The sequence below is a fragment of the Siphateles boraxobius genome, unplaced genomic scaffold (assembly GCF_051911475.1).
Source record: "Siphateles boraxobius isolate OS27281-9 unplaced genomic scaffold, OSU_SipBor_1 53, whole genome shotgun sequence".
Classification (NCBI taxonomy): Eukaryota; Metazoa; Chordata; class Actinopteri; order Cypriniformes; family Leuciscidae; genus Siphateles; species Siphateles boraxobius.
Genome location: NW_027509175.1, coordinates 8,330,021 through 8,347,890, shown reverse-complemented (window position 1 = coordinate 8,347,890; position 17,870 = coordinate 8,330,021). Strand labels below are relative to the sequence as shown.

At 38.3% G+C, this 17,870-nt stretch overlaps 2 protein-coding genes across 2 annotated transcripts; one reads left to right on the top strand and one right to left on the bottom strand.

Annotated features, from left to right (window-relative positions):
- Positions 1 to 684: 684 nt before the first annotated feature.
- On the bottom strand, positions 685 to 4,500 carry actb1 (actin, beta 1). The gene is made up of 6 exons (XM_077205327.1): positions 4,352 to 4,500; positions 3,211 to 3,335; positions 2,475 to 2,714; positions 1,699 to 2,137; positions 1,422 to 1,603; positions 685 to 1,323 (listed from the first exon to the last, which is right to left on the bottom strand). The coding sequence occupies exons 2-6, from the start codon at positions 3,331 to 3,333 to the stop codon at positions 1,180 to 1,182; spliced, it is 1,128 nt and encodes a 375-aa protein (XP_077061442.1). The 5' UTR covers positions 3,334 to 3,335; positions 4,352 to 4,500; the 3' UTR covers positions 685 to 1,179.
- A 7,013-nt stretch (positions 4,501 to 11,513) lies between these two features.
- On the top strand, positions 11,514 to 17,221 carry fscn1b (fascin actin-bundling protein 1b). Its single transcript, XM_077205326.1, has 5 exons — positions 11,514 to 12,616; positions 13,087 to 13,243; positions 13,823 to 13,944; positions 15,528 to 15,698; positions 15,778 to 17,221. Exons 1-5 carry the CDS (start codon positions 11,788 to 11,790, stop codon positions 15,981 to 15,983), a joined length of 1,485 nt encoding a protein of 494 aa, XP_077061441.1. The 5' UTR covers positions 11,514 to 11,787; the 3' UTR covers positions 15,984 to 17,221.
- Positions 17,222 to 17,870: the final 649 nt, after the last annotated feature.

The following is a 17,870-nucleotide window of genomic DNA, read 5'->3' as shown; positions in this document are numbered from 1 at the left end:
GCGTGTGTTGATGCAAGTTATCCACCATGAGAACGTAAATGCTCTCAATTCAGGTTTCATTGTCAACTGTATGTCCAAATCTCTCAAGTACATGCGGTTTGTCCAATACTTTATTGAAAAAGTCAAAACATTCCCTGTACGTTTGACTTCTGTGACTGGTGTAAAAAACAAAAACCGGAAGTTTGCAAAGTTTTGCCAAAGAAAAAATAAATCCTTTATAAACATTTAGGCCTGACACACAGAGTTCAAGACTAAACTAGGATTTAGTTAAATTATCTTTTGTAAAGTGCCTTAAACATTACTAGTTTGCATTGAGAAAAACCATGGCAGTGACGTGTTAAGATGTCAGTGCAAGTTACTCCTAGTTAAAACTAATCAAATAGTCATTAGTCCAGGACTAGGCCTAAATCTAATCTGAAAACAGGGGTCAAGGTTAAAAGCCACTTGAATTTAAAGAATCTGATATGTTACTATGACCAAAAATCATGCCTTAAAGAAATAAAGGTCCAATTTAACTGCAAATCTGTTGGCTATGGTGTATATATGTGAAAACTTGAAGGCAGACCAAAAAACCCTGATGGAAAAGTGAGACCAAGATAAGATTTTAAGTATGCTGATAAAAACCAAAAAAACCTACAAGTCACTTAAACCCAGAGCAATATACTGAAGACAGTAGACACTGTGTGGTTTTACATGTGCACATTTTATTTGGGTTTACTTGTCAGTGTACAGAGACACCCTGGCTTACATACGCAAGGGATTGTCCCTAAATCACATACCCTAGGGGAGTCCTGCAAGATATTCACTTTTTAAAGGTAAAGCTTTCCCCATTGCAACAATAACAGACTGGGCCAAGTTTAAGGCTGAAGTACAAAAGAAAAACAAAATGTATTGAGTACATAATTTACATAAACACTATAACAAAGGTCATGTATGCCCACTGTGATGAGGGCAAAGTGGTAGACATGTCTGGAATGACTAAAAGAAGAAATGTACATTGAAGTCCTCTCGGGGAAAGCTTCTCCCCCTGCAAGACAACTACCTCCCTTTCCAGTTTACGCATCCTGAGTCAATGCGCCATACAGAGCAGAAGCCATGCTGATGTCATCTTGTTCGAGAGGTTTAGGTTGGTCGTTTGAATCCTACTGCATGGCCATTAAATGGTGGCAACAGTTCTGTTTAGAAGCACTTCCTGTGGACGATGGATGGGCCGGACTCATCATACTCCTGCTTGCTGATCCACATCTGCTGGAAGGTGGACAGGGAGGCCAAGATGGAGCCACCGATCCAGACGGAGTATTTGCGCTCAGGGGGAGCAATGATCTACAAGAGAAAAGAGATGTTAGCTCATCCTTAACCATTGCAAGCAAACTTAACTTTAAGTCTCAGTCTTATCTTTGCATGCATTTAAGGAGCATCACCTTGATCTTCATGGTGGAAGGAGCAAGGGAGGTGATCTCCTTCTGCATTCGGTCAGCAATGCCAGGGTACATGGTGGTACCACCAGACAGCACTGTGTTGGCATACAGGTCCTTACGGATGTCCACGTCACACTTCATGATGGAGTTGAAGGTAGTCTCGTGGATACCGCAAGATTCCATACCTGCATAAGGAAAACAAGTTAGTCAACATAGTAAACCAGTTAATACAGGGATTGGTTTAAGCACAACCGGTTTAAACGCACAGCATGAAACTCACCCAGGAAGGATGGCTGGAAGAGAGCCTCAGGGCAACGGAAACGCTCATTGCCAATGGTGATGACCTGCCCGTCAGGCAGCTCGTAGCTCTTCTCCAGGGAGGAAGAAGAGGCAGCGGTTCCCATCTCCTGCTCGAAGTCCAGGGCCACGTAGCACAGCTTCTCCTTGATGTCACGGACAATTTCTCTCTCGGCCGTGGTGGTGAAGCTGTAGCCACGCTCGGTCAGGATCTTCATCAGGTAGTCTGTCAGGTCACGACCAGCCAGATCCAGACGCAGGATGGCATGGGGAAGAGCATAACCCTCATAGATGGGCACGGTGTGGGTAACACCATCACCAGAGTCCATCACGATACCAGTAGTACGACCAGAAGCATACAGGGAGAGCACAGCCTGGATGGCCACGTACATGGCAGGGGTGTTGAAGGTCTCAAACATGATCTGTATGAAAGAGAAAAGTTAGTTAATAAAAAATAATCCCCTTTAGACACTTCCAAATCCAAACAAATACATGGTTAAGCAATACTGGGCAGGAAACCTCCCTGGCACACCATGCGGATACGGTTCACACTCAGGACAATGCTAGTAAGAAGTGTTAGAAAAGCTACCATGCAAGAAAGAAAAAGAGGGGGAAGCAAAGATGGATGAACCTTTTGAACCTGGTAACAGAGTTCATGGGAGAGGACAGAGCCTGAGAGGAAATGAATGGAAAAGAAAATGAACAGAGGGCACAAAAGCCAAATATTAGGGGTCATATGAATGAATCACAAAAACACACCTGTGTCATCTTCTCCCTGTTGGCTTTGGGATTCAGGGGAGCCTCTGTAAGCAGGACAGGGTGCTCCTCGGGGGCAACACGCAGCTCGTTGTAGAAAGTGTGGTGCCAGATCTTCTCCATATCATCCCAGTTGGTCACGATACCGTGCTCAATAGGATACTTTAGGGTCAGGATACCTCTCTTGCTCTGAGCCTCATCTCCCACATAGGAGTCCTTCTGTCCCATGCCAACCATCACTCCCTAGAGATAGGAAAATTAAAGATTAGTCAACAAGTGCAAAGAAAATCAAGTAGTTTAAATCTTTCAAAGGCATAAGGTGTGGGGGACCCATACACATTGAAAAGACTATTACATTCAGAAAAATCTCCTTTCACTGCTCTGACAGTTCTCATCTGATAGTTAAATGGCACTTATGACACATTAAAGTAGCTATAAAGAGTATAACTTAAGGACTTTGCAATATTAACACCACTGAATTAACTTGAGCTTAATGACACTACCACCCGTAGAGCTGCTTTACAGCTGAAATTTAAATAACATTATGATCGAATTATGCAACTCATTAGAGTCAGCTGCTTTGAAAAAATCCATAGAATATAAACTTCACTTTAAGCGTTTACCATTATAATTCTGCTTTTTTTAACTTCTACATTTATGCATATGACAGTTCACAAACAATTTCTAACGTTTTAATAAGCGACTAATGCCTCGATGAAAATAAAATGACTAAATTTACCTGATGCCTTGGTCGGCCAACAATGGAAGGGAAAACAGCACGAGGGGCATCATCTCCAGCAAAACCGGCTTTGCACATACCGGAGCCGTTATCAACGACCAGGGCAGCGATTTCCTCATCCATGGCTGTACAAAAAAAGTGAAATCGTTAAAATGCTGCAATCCTTTAGTTTCTCTTATAGGCGGCGATGCTTGTGTGACATGTTACGACTGTCCAGTAGGCGGCGCAAAGGCGCAGGATTGAAACCAAGCGATTTGAGACAAAGGAAGTGGTCAGGCAGCCTCACTATTGCCTTATATGGCAATAAGTTCGAGCAGCTCAATGCCGCCGATTCAGCGCGTGGAATCAGACCAACGGACACGACCACTCCCAGTTTCAAAGGCCAAGATAAGCGCTTTACCAAACGACCACGATTATAATCCTGATGCCTGAAACTAACCTCTTTATCAAATGATCTGTATTGCTGGCATTTCAGTAGATACTACAAGTGCTGCCATCCTATTTAACGCTAGTGATTAGGGATGACGAGGCTGTCAAGTTTACTGCAGCCAAACGGTAACAACAATAAGCTTAACATTAAGCATTTAATTTCTGCCAAATGCATAAAAATGAAATGTAACATTAAGCGTTTAGACCAGTTAAACGAACCAAACGCCTGTGATGTTAAATATGCCGGTTAATGCTTTATAGTAGCCACACCCACCATTCAAACTGCGAACAGACACGGAGGAAACTACGCCACTAAATCCACATTTAACTGCATTAACATTAAGTGGATCAATTAAAGGCATTTCACGCCCAAAGCGTGGATTTAAGACCCTCTAGTTAACGTTACAAAAAGATTTACGGTTAACGTTAAATCCTTCCAGCTAAGAAAGCTAGAATTTTGACCGGTTGATACTACTGAAAGATTTAAAGCAGAAAATATTTGTAACCTTAAAAGTAGAGCTATAAAAATCCACATTAAAATTACACTGTTTAAGTTACTCAAACTGCATTGACAATTAAACCTTAAATCACATATCATCATGAACTGAATATGCGTAGCTTAAGCAATAATAATAATAACTCCAATCAGCGACATTACTAACATCATCATGGTACCAAATACCACAAAATACTATTATAAAAGCATTCTCACCTGTGTATTAGTAGGTTATTGTGAACAAGGGGTATGAAGCTCTTCTCAGCGTGCACTGAAAACTCACAATACTCTCTGTGAGGTGGGTCACACTTTTATACCGGCAGGCTCCTTCCATATAAGGTAAACTTTCGGCATCGAGCGATCTGATTGGCCAGCCGTTGTCCACTTGGCGAGTTTCAAGCTAGTTGCTTGAAATTCAAGTTCTGACTGAGTTGAAATAATCTATGGCAGGGCTAATCGAACAGGCAGAATTATTTGAAAAGTAAGAAATTAAAAGTAAATGTAATACCACATAAGTATATATATATATATATATATATATATATATATTACTGAACTAAGAATGTTTCAATAATTTGAAATAGGACGCAGTGAAAATGCCTTACGATTGAGTGTTGAATGCTAAGTTTGTGGCTTAATTTGTAATACATTTTGCATAGCGACTGAACAGTTTGCTTACTAGCTCACTGAAACTCTAGCGATGGATCAAATACATTTAAAAATCCTTTAATCAGGTTGCAGGAATGACATGACATGGAACACTGGTATTACGACATATTGCCCTTATGTTAGTGCAATTTAATTGTATGTATTGTATTTTAATGTAACGTTATGTTATTGCACTGTAAATGACCATAGAGTAGGAACCTAATGTTATAATGGGAGTCATTGTTATTATTGGTAGAATAGAGGAGCATTATTTAACATAATATACTTAGCTGCTTACCTTTCAGTCATTATTTGACATAAACTAATTTAAAACAATTAATTCAGGATTAGTTCATAAAAATACATTTTTTGTTCGCCTATGTGATTAATTCGTTTTATTGGGTCAGTTTGGATCAGCAGATGAACTACGTGGGCGTGGCTCTCTTTTAAAGTACAGATATTTCTCATGACAATTTGTAAAATCAACTGTAAATCAATATTAAAACAGATTAATTAGTCACTGTTTCATATAATCGCAGGGCACTTTTGTGCACAATGCTTTGGATCCGTTTGTAATATGAATTTAAAGCTGCAGTCTGTGGATACATCAGGGGTCATTCAGAAATTAATTAAGTGTTGACGATCTTCGTTTGGACCGGTATCTCATGTATAGTTGCTCAAAAGTATTTAAGATAAACTAATTCTGGGATATTTTATATTTTCGGGTTGTCTGCAACCAAGATAGATAAACAAGGGCATGTTGCTCGCGAGTCGCCTGAACCGGTCACTTCCTGTCAACCCGGTTTTTGCGTAAAACGTCATAACCGATTACGTTTCACGCTTCTGCTGCATTAAAGGTAGCAAAAGACAGATCTCGAGAGTGTTCGCATATTACACGCTTTGTTACCATAAATTACTTATAATATAAATTACTTGTATTATAAATTAAATATCAGTTTGTTTCTTAAATATTTGCTAAATGTTGAATGCAACCGTTTTGAAGATTTTCCGGAACTTAACTTAAGGTCATTATTAGTTTTTCTTAAAGTAAAACGGTGATAAATTAGGATTAGCCCCAAATGTCATCATTTTTTTTAAATGATAGAAAAAGATTCTTATATTCAAATGAGATCCCATATTAATTTATTATGATTTTACAGTGGAAACTATGTTTATCTTTTATTGGTTTATGCTTTTTTTGTACCTATAGGTGCCATAAATATAGATGAAAATCCCTGTTATATGTGTGTCGCCTTCAGCATGGGCAATCTGAGACGCGTAGCAACACGTCTTGTCTGGGGTGCTCTGCATTTCTTGCCTTATCTTATCAGTGTTGAACTAAAAAGATTTTTTTTTTTGTTTCAAATTGTATATTTTATGTTAATGAACTATTCAGGAGCTATATATTAAAGTATCAGTATCCCACCACCACAGTGTAGTGTTTGGTCAACAGCCTAGTCAGTGATTTATCTATCGATTAAAGCTTGCCATCAAGAGATGGCTGGAATGATTCTTCTAATGCCAGTGACAACCAATACACCTGCCCACCCCCAATCATAACATGCATGCATCAATATTAACACTGAATTTTGACCGTACCGGTTCCCAAAGGGAACAGGTGAGTCAACTGTGTAATCTTAATGTTACACCTATAGTTCACTGAGCAGAGGTGAGTCATTACAGCCTACTGCCACAAAATATTTCACAAAGTGATGTATCTAATGGTACAGCATTCATTGTTTCCTGGTGGGTGTGTGAGTATCAGCTTGTTGTTTAGGGTGTGGGGGTCCATGGCTATCATGGTAAGTAGATTAGCAAGAATGCCATGTGTGTGTGTGTGTGTGTTTATGATGCTGTTTTATCAGTTTCAGATTCTATATTGTTTCTCTCATCAGCAGATTACTGAGGCCCTTATATGGATGTTTCAAACAGAAAGAGGAAGAGAGATGACTTAAAGTCTTACAGCCACAGCATGTGACACATCTCAAAGGAAGTCGCAGGAGCTTGTATCAGAAAGGAAATATAAAGTAAGCCAAACTTAATTTAGTCTACTCTTTGAAATAATTCTAGCATATAAACTGGTTGGTAAGCTTGTAAAGTGTGATGTTGTAAAGCAGCTGTTATGACATAAGGGCATGTGTATTGTGATGGAGGGTACTAACCTACACAGAGCTAAATGAAAAGTTTTCTTCCATATAGCCATATACAGAGTTCAAACATGTCACATGCTGCCCAATATAAAGGAAGGAGATAACCTTTGTGTTGTTTCTTGTTTACAAAGACAGCTTGTTCAGGGCCCCTTTAAGAGATATTCAGCCAATCTCCTTAAAAGGCAATCTCTGGATGAGTCACATGGTATAGTAGAGCCAAGGCGAAGGCACGTGACTCCTTAAAGCGGAAATTAGAAAGAGTGATTGGCATTCTCTGCTGCTCTCTCTGCTGTCACTGCATTTATTCATTATAGTTTTATTTTATTTTTTTACAATTAGTGTGTTCCATTACTGTAACAACATAGGAGAATTGAAATACACAATAAGATTACATACAGAAACACTATAAGTGGCCTATACTGACTGTCTCCACCCATCAGACCTCGAGTACCCTATATGGAAACATTGACAGGTAACACACACTCACACAAAGTTCTGACGGGATGGACTGGTGGATGCTGCTCTCTAAGCAATGGGAACAGGTAGACTCCTAATATGGAAATATAACCAAAATGACTGAGGTTCACAAAAGGAAACAAAGCATGATAGATCTTGAGTAAGTTACATAAGGTACATATTCCTCATGATTGTATAACCCCGATATTTGTTTTCCACAGGTAACCTTTCCCAGGTATTTTCCAATTGTTCAGTCCCAAGCTCTCTCTGAGTGGTTCAGACTAGACAGTGCTTTGAATTTGAGATATGTGTTAGAAGCCAACTTTATGCTGTCTAATTACTGAACATGACAGTATAACATAAGGCAAGTAGCTGTCATACTTTCATCAAATGAAACAACCAAGTGTTCCAAATAAGCTCTCTGATTGTACATATAAGGAAAAGACGGTGGTCACTCGCTGTCATTTCGGGAATGTTTATGTGTCAGAACAAGCACAAACTCAGGCACATTAAAAAAAGATTCAGTTTTACTTTTCACACTCTTGCATCCAATATAATCATGTAAATCAGATTCTCAATTTTATCACTCTCCCATGAAGAAAATTAAAATATTCGGTTTGAAAAATGTTAAGAGGGGATGGAAAAAAGTTTAATTTTGGTTATGTTGTGTGTACTGCAATGCATTATATTAGAGCATTATATTTAATTATTTTATGATGTGCCTTTTAAAAGATATAAAGGAATAATTTGATGTAATAACTTAATGTAAAAAAAAGATGTAATTATATTAAATAAAAATACACTATCTTTTAAAAGTTTGTGGGCAGTAAGATATATATATATATATATATATATATATATATATATATATATATATATATATATATAATACGAAGGACATTCAATTGATCAAAAGTGTCAGTAAAGGCATTTATAATGTCACACAAATTATAATTCTAAAAAACATTATCAGTTTCCACAAAAATATTAAGCAGCACAACTGTTTTCAACATTGATAATAACAAGAAATGTTTCTTGAGCAACAAATCAGCATATTAGAATGATTTCTGAAGGATCATGTGACACTGAAGAGTGATGATGCTGAAAAATCAGTTTATAACAAAAAGAGTTTGAGTTTCAACTTCTACAATATCATCAGCAGAGAGAGCTGTTGAGTCTGACTATATGATCATGCAAGATTTTATGCAAGGACACATTCATGACACACAGGTGGGTTTACTTTCAACAAGCACTCTAAAGATGCATTGACTTGAAATACCTGCCTTATCATGGGCACAAATCCTCAACAGACAACAGGACATTCGTGTTTTCGAATTTCATTCATTGAGGTCTTTGGACAAAGAGATTGCAACATGTATTGTGTGAGTGGATGTTTACAGTATCTTAACCTCAAAGTGAGAAACCTGCCACATAGGTTGACAATAGTTATATTTTCTGCTACTTTTTGAGTTAATTGGGGAGACAACAAAATCTATAGCTTTCAGCATTATATATTTTAGGATGTTATTTTCACTTAAGGGTTTCATTAGTTGGGTTTGACAGATGAACCTCATTAAATCGAGAGATTTGCACTTTGTGCATCGTTTATGCTGCTTCATTAGCAGAGATTATGGGCATAACTCAGTCAATGCTGATTTTGGACTGAGAGAGCAGTCTGGAAGCCTGGAAGCAAGTTGAAAAGTGTAGTTCTGGGCCACATAAGAGTTCAGCTCATTGAGAGAGTAAATGAAGCTGGTTTAATTAGCTTCTTATATATGAATGCATATGGTTGTTTTATTTCTCTACTTTAGGCTGTGTTGTGTGGGCATGATAGTTAACAGTGTAAATATAACATTTAATTCTGTCACAGAGATGATTCGTCTTAAGCCATCAGAGTGTTTCTTCCACACAATGCACTCGTAAAGTTAATTTTTCCCCAAGAAAAAATACAAAAGGAAGCTCAAGTTAGATTAGTACTGTCATATTGCATATTGTCAATGGCCTTTTTCAGTGTTTGTCTGCACTATTACAGCTGTAAACTTTAAAAAATATATATCTTTTTAAAGAATTTGAGGTATGTTAAAACTCTAGATCATGTTTTAACAATAAGAATGGTAACACATTTGCTAACATTAGGTAACTAGTTTACATCTCAGAAAAAAGGGTATCAAAAGCTGTCACTGGGCATATTAGTACCTCAAAAAGGTATTGGTACCAGAAGGTTGCATATTATTACCTAAATGGTACATATTAGTACCTTTTTTTTAAAGTACCGCCCAGTGACAGTGAACTAACAGTGAAAATGACTTCTAAAGCATTTATTAATCATAATTTAAACATTTACTAATACGTTATTAAAATCAAAAGTTGTATCTGTTAATATTAATTATTGGATTTAAGCCAACATGAACTAAAATGATTTGTATTTTAATTAGCTAACATTAAGAAAGGTTAACAGATATTGTAAAATACTGCGTATAATAAATTTCAATAACTAATGGACCTTACGGTAAAGTGTTACCAAAGAAATCAAATAAAACAAATCATGCTTGAAAATAAACTATTTGTTTAGACAAGCTGTATCAAATTTATATGGTTTGTGTAATATTTAGTCCTGTGTATTATTTAATGTGAATGTAAACAGATTTTACATTTAGTGTTGATTCTATTTGTGCTTGAATTTTACAACTTTATCTGGCAGTATAAAAATCAACTAATGTGCTATGTGATTTTATGGATTTTGTTGTTAGTTGTTGTTGTTATTAAATTTGAGACACCATACACAATTTCTAAATAGGCTACATAATAACACATAAATAATGAAGAAAAAAGGAGAGTATGAGTGGAGAGATTTAATTTCCATCAAACAGAGCATAAAGGACTGGATCAATATCCTGTGCTTTAAGAGGAAGAGGAAGAGGAAGGCTGCTGCTTGGCCTGAAAATAACCCTAGCAAGTTCCTGTTTCCTTCGTCCTTATTTCAGATGAGCAGAGGAAATGTTTGGGGGTAATCTACACTGTTAATAAAAAATAAGTTGAATAGAAGGCTAATGTAAGTATGCAATGTTTGAAAAAAGTACATTTTACGCAGTTTCTTTGGTGATGTAACGAGTTTGTATGTGGGGATTGTTATAGGACTTTTTTTCTGAGAATGACCCTAGAGTTTATTGACCGCAGAACCTTTTAACATCACATTTGAACTTTTACGTTACCGTCAGTTTAAGGGGCGTTAGAACACAGACAGATCACACGAAGAGCCGCACTTACAGCCTCAACCTCAGCTTTCCCAGGAGGTTTCCAATAGCTGACCAAGCTCAACCCCTCAGTCTAAAGCTACAGGTTGATAGTTGTTGCAGAAGGTCTCCATACTCCATATTCCTAATTCCATAGTCTTCCATGTTTAATCTTCTATAGGCTAAGTAGGCCTTTGTTTCTGTAATAATGTCAAATTAGTTTTTAACTTTAAAGTACATTTTAAAACATGATTTTGTTATGCTTTAAAGAAGCACGGTTATCTTGATGTTGACTAAGCACATGTAAAGTAGCTACTAGACAATTTTGTAGTGTGTTATTTAATATAGGCTACCATTTAAAGTTAACATGTTTTAAATGTATTAAATTGCAACTTCAACATTACAAATGTGTAATTACAAAAATGTTTTAAATACACGACATAGGCAACAAGTGTCAATATAAATGACTTTAAAATAGCCTTTACCTTATAATGCTTGTATTCTGCAGTAGGCCTACACTTCAAAAACAATAGAAGTAGGCTAATTAGGCCTATTAAAATACATATTGTATTTAGACCTATTTGATGGTTAAAAAGGCACCCTTCAGTTCAACTAATTGTATTTAATATAAATTTAAACTATAACAGATTTAAATTTTGATGTAGGCTAAATAACATGCACTAAGTGTCAGAAAGCATCATCCTATATTCAGTTCGCATTTAATTAAATTAAAGTATAGCCTATTATTTCCATAATAAGTAGGCCTAGTCTACTCTTTTTAAAAGTGCTCTTCTTTTTTTCACAAGAGAAGGCACTTTAATTTAAGATCGTTCTATTCTTCCCATAGCAACAGCAGCGAGATGACGTTGAAAGGTAGCGGTTACAGTCTCTGCATTAAATCAAAATCAAGTGGTGCAAACAGCTGTCCAGTATACGATTATGCTCATGTGTGGAATAAAACAGCAAGACACCTAAAAAAATGTCATAGACTACAGCCTACATATCAGCATCAGCATCTCTCTCTCTCTCTCTCTCTCTCTCTCTCTCTCTCTCTCTCTCTCTCTCTCTCTCTCGCGCGCGCCATCGTGTATCACTCGTCACACCCACTCATCAGAACCGCTGCTCACCGATTCTCACCGAACCGTAACGTCTAAACAGCTCCAGCATGTCTTCGGAAGGATTAGGCGAGACTTTGGTGATTCGGTTCGGGCTAATAAACGCCGGTAACAAATATCTGACAGCTGAGATGTTTGGTTTTAAGATCAACGCCTCCGCGAGCTCTATGAAGAAAAAGCAGGTGTGGACACTGGAGCAGTCCGAAGACCACGGAGACTCCAATGCCGTGTTCATCAAAAGCCACCTGGGTCGCTACCTCGCCACCGACAAGGACGGCAACGTGACCGCCGACAGCGAGCAACCCGGCCTGGACTGTCGGTTCCTTGTGATCGCCCACGACGACGGCCGGTGGTCCCTGCAGTCCGAGCCCCATGCGCGCTACCTGGGCGGGACCGAGGACCGGATCGCGTGCTTTGCGCAAAGCATCTCGCCAGCGGAGAAATGGAACGTGCACTTGGCCGTGCATCCTCAGGTGAACGTGTACAGCATCGCGCGCAAGCGGTACGCACACCTGTGCGCCGAGAGGAACGAGCTCGCCGTGGACCGCGACGTGCCGTGGGGTGTTGACTCACTGCTCACGCTCGTGTACCTGGACCACCGGTATCATCTGCAGACCGCAGACAACCGCTTCCTCACGTGCAGCGGTGCCCTGACTGCCAAACCGGGCACGGGCACCGGGTTCACCCTGGAATTTCGCGCGGGGAAGGTGGCTTTCCGGGACGCCACGGGCAAATACATCGCGCCCACGGGCCCCACCGGGACAATGAAGTCAGGCAAGAGTGCGCGTGTCGGCAAAGATGAGCTTTTTGTCCTCGAACAAAGTCACGGGCAAGTGGTGCTCACAGCCAGCAACGAAAGAAACATCTCCATGCGCCAAGGTGAGCTGTGATTGCAGCATGATTCTTAAATAATACTATTAATAATCGTTCTGGCCTGGGCCATATTTGGGTGACTTTAAGTGAAATGTTTTTTGTAAATCTAAGTATCCAGCACTAACACTTATCCAGACTGCTCTTTTTGTGTTAGCTGTGAAACCTGGCATTCAGTGCGCCCAATTTATTTATTTATTTTCATACCCGACATTTGTAAAATGATTGTTCTGTCTTAGCAAACCAATCAAAGGTAGGCCTACTTTAAAAAAAAAAGAGTAATTAATTGCATTACAAACAGATATGCATGCTATAAAAAGCATTCATATTGGCTCTGAGTTTTGCTATACTATTAAGAGCTCTGGAAATCTGTGTCAGTACATGCATGCATAAAAGTATCAGATTAGAATTTTAATTATATTGATTAACTTCACTCTCCTAGTCTTTAAAATGGCACTCTGATTGAATTATTATTTTAGGGGTTGATTTATCAGCCAATCAGGATGAGGAGTCTGATCGGGAGGTGTTTCAGATGGAGATGGACATGGAGACAAAGCGCTGTGCCTTCCGGTCTTGCAATGGGAAGTACTGGAGTCTCACCCCAAGTGGAGCGATTCAATGCTCTGCCTCCACTAAGTAAGAACAATTAACTATACAGGTACATGACTACTTTCAGAAAATGTCACTATGTAACTACAGAGGGTAGAAAAGTAGATTAGCCAGTCTGAGTCTAAAAGATTGTTTGCTACTGAGTGAACCATATGGCAAGAGGAATTAAATAAAGGCAATTGGGAATGCAAACACAACAGCTTGTCTTGACTAGATGTTCTGTTTACTCAACAATTATATAGGCTATATATATATATATATATATATATATATATATATATATATATATATATATTCTCCAATCATTTTTAAACATACCAAAATGGAGGAAAGTTGTTTCAGTGATGGAGTAATTTATACCATTTCATAAAAATAAAAAAGACATTTATGATAATGTGCATTGATGAATTGTTACATTCACGTTTTGCATTTAGCAGAAACTTTTATCCAAAGCAAGATATTTGCAATACATAAAGCAAAGTTTATTGTTACCTTGAACACAAGCTCAAATGTGCTCAATAAGAACAGAAATGTACATTCAAAAATTAAATAGGGTCTATTCTTTTATTTTTCACGTGGATTTAAGAAACTGTCTGTTTATCCCAGATCACCCAGTTGTTTCTTTGACCTTGAGTGGAAAGGGTCAAAAGTGGCACTGAAGGCCAGTAATGGTAAATACATGGCAGCCAAGAAGAACGGACAGCTGGCGGCCGCTGTGGACACTGCAGGTTTGTGTCTGAGGGTGTGTTCACACTTGGCAAGTTTGGTTAGATTCAAATGAACTCTGTTGCAATTGCTCAGTTAGTGTGGTTCATTTGAATAAGTGTGAACCCTGGTGTGCACCAAACAAACTCTGGTGACATCTAAACGAACCCAAAACAGGATGTGATGTCACAAGACGCAATCCCAAAAAGGACAGAATGCGCAAGAATACCTGGTTCCTCTCATCATATAGGAGCCATGTTGCCAATTACAGTATGATACAGGCATTGGAACCGCAGAAGATCTAATTTTGTGTGTGTAACGGAGGAATTCCTGCCGCTGTTTTGACTCTAAAGGCCCATTCACACCATGGACTATAACGATAAATATAACGATAAAATATAGTTCTAAAAATCGTTCTCAATATTAAAGAATAGCAGATTTCACACCACAGCTATAATGATAACGATATAGAGAAACAATATCGTTGGGCTCACTTTCAGAACGATTTTTTTTTTTCAGCTGTTGAACGATAAAACACTGACAGCCAATCAGAATCCATTCAAAATGGCAGATGACATTGCGGAGAATAAGTTAATGCTGAGGTCCAGAAAATTCCACCAATGTTTGACAAATCAAGCCCATTTTCAAAGAAATGGATATGGGGAAAAATTTGTTAAAACCCTCTGAATAAATGGTGAGAAGTAATTACCTCAGGTGTCCAGCGCTCGTTTCGACAACACTCATTGTCTTGCTTCCTAGTGAGAAAGACTAGGTGTTGTTGTTTTTATCCCACTATATTGACTACGTCAGCTAAATTCGCTGTTACATTATTAGATCGATTACACTTGCTTCACTCAAAACATAGCATGCTGGGAACATCTGCTGGTTAAAGCCATGTAAATGTAACAAGAAAAGCAAAAACATGTTAAATGACATTGTAAACACTTTGAAAACACAGCGTGCAAGCTTAGAATAAACAGACCGTTATCGTTTGTTGGTGTGGTCGCAAATATAGTTATCATTCTGGTTCTTAGTGTGTACGACCCTTTACACATTTTAAAAGCCTTTCGTGAGTTGGCAGGTGCTAAAGATGCCATTTTACTCAATCCGTTCCGAGCGGGATTCGAACCGGCATCTCCAGCGTGGGACGCAAGCGCGCTAACAAGGACGCTAAAGACCGCAGCCGTCAGTCTCTAGCGCCCCATGAGGCCGGGAGTGAGGGTTACACGTACAGCGACTACTAGCTCGCCTCTGGTACATATGCACACACAACGAGAGCATCTAGCCCAGCACACAGCATTGTTTTGGATGTTCAATAAGTTTCATAACAAAATATACGTCATAAAAGCTGTTTTTTGTTTTGTATCTTTAGGTGGAGTGTTATAAATGACAGTGTGAATGCTGAGCGAACCAGATTAAATGTACAATTTTCTCTTTTGGTCCGAATCAAAAGAACCAAGAGAACTAATCTACAAGTGTGAAAACACCCTGGATTGCTTATTACAATTTTTATCATCCATATCTAAAATCAAGAGCATCGTATTATTAACCACAGCTAACAGGTTATGTAGAGTATGTTGTAGACGTGTGCTGTTTTCTTTTACAGGCGAGAAGGAGGAGTTTGTGGTGAAGCTCATCAACCGGCCGCTGATAGTTCTGCGTGGGGAACACGGCTTTATTGGTTGCCGTAAGCAAGGAACCGGTACACTTGATTCGAACCGCTCATCATATGATGTCTTCCAGTTAGAGTACAACAACAACGCTTACAGCCTCAAAGGTGAGTGGTAGTGTGACTCTGACTTGGTAGGATTTGGTAGGATGTAAATAGTTACCATTTCTCTAATTGCTCTCCTCAGACTCGGTGGGGAAGTTCTGGACAGTGGAGGCAGACGGCTCTGTGATCAGCAGCAGTGGAACACCTGTCTATTTCCACTTCGAGTTCTGTGATTATAATAAAGTGGCCATTAAGACGAAGGAAGGCAAGTATCTTAAGGGAGACCACGCTGGGGTTCTCAAAGCCAGCGGCCAGGCGATTGCTGATGCAACATTGTGGGAATACTGAGAAACATTCATGAATCTGCACACACAAACAAACAATGTGTGTTTCTTTAAACCGATACTTAAACATAACGCATTCTCTACAGCATAAGCACAAGATGATAATGTTCAGTCCACATCACGCAACATACGGAAATATTATAACATAATCTAATGGCTTAAGACGCAAAAACACATTTGAATGTAAAAGTACAAACAAATGCATAAATTAGGCTACTTTTCATTAAACTCATTATATTATAAAAAAAAATGATAATTCTGTCAGCATTTACTTGTTGTATGACTTACTTTCTTCAGTCGAACATGAAAGAATATATTTTGACTTCTTTTGTGTTCTATAGAAGAAAGAAAGTCATATGGGTTTGGAACAATATGAATGTGAGTAAATGATGGCAGTTTCATTTTGGGTGAATTTTCCCTTTAATGAAGCACAAATTGATGGTACACTGACCAAATATAATACAAAAAAACTGGATTATTGTTGGACAAACTGTTCTTTGCTTAATCTCGATTAGCAAAAGTCTTCACGAAATAATGCAACAATACATAAAGCAATTTAATGCACTTTGTGTAGAATCATGCAAAGTCACTGTCATTGCCTCTCAGTGCTTTCATGGTCTTATCTCACTCCGTATAATAGCAGTTTCTAGGAAATTAAGAATCTAAATGTGCTATTACATAATGGTCAGTAATTTTGCAAATGCAAAATGCTGTGTATCATAAGCTGAGCCTTCGGCCATAGGGTTTGTTCCTGCTCCCAAAAACATTTTTAGAGTGAACTGGCTTCTGTAATGAGGCCAGGTTTTAAATAGCAGCAACGTGGCTCAGAAAATACTGGAGAAATATCCTTATTCACATCAGAGAGATTCAGATTTCTCCATGCACTCGCACACATACACAAGCACACAAAGTCAGTCAAAAGCAAATTAGTTGTTTGTCAAACTGTTATTTGTGGTGTTTGTGACATTTTTGGTTACATGACTTGTATTCAGCATGTTCTGACAACAGGAACAACAGTGTTTTTTATTGTAACTCTAGCTTGTTGATTTGCACTTTTTCGGCTAAAGCTTTTCCATGTGAATGTGTTGAAGAAAAAGAAGTGTTTGTGCCTTCCCTGGTGGGATAAGATCTCCTAAGGTGTGAAAATGCAATTTTTGGAACTTCTCATTTTTATTTTATTCTCATTATGTGCCATTTGCAACTGGACATGACAATGAAATAAACAAATTGTTGGACAGTAAATACTTAAAGAGTGTGCTCTGTTTTTTTTAGTTCTTGTATAAGAAGGTTCATCTCACATAATTAATATATTATAATCAGCTAGCAATATGGCTACACTAATCAACTGCCTTTAATGTATCCATTTTTAGTTACTTTATTCCTTACTCTGTATAAGTTTACATATTGCAACATAACCTAATTCATTGCAAATAGTTTTGTTGCCATGGAAATGACATTTGTAACATGAATTTTATATTTTCTGAAACAAATGTGACCAGATATTGTTTCTTCTTCGTCTTATGCACCTCTGTACCTTAGCTATTTTCCAGTGAATTCTCCCCAACTCGACCTTGGAGATTTTCCAAGATTTTACGCTGACAGTGTGGCTCTTGAAACTCAAGAAGACTGCACTGCGCGCGCGCACACACACACGAGGAGATACTAATACCTAACAGATGTGAATATTCCATGTGGCAATAACAAAGAAATATCTGCAGCTGATTTCTGTGGGTTTTAGACACTACAGCAACAACTGGAGGACAAATTACATGACTTAAAATTGTGTTATAGAAAAACAAAGGGATGAGCTGAGAATTAAGTATGTGAGACACCAGGATGAATGACTTAAGATTTGATAGCCTTCAGATTTTAGGTCTGGTAATATACATTT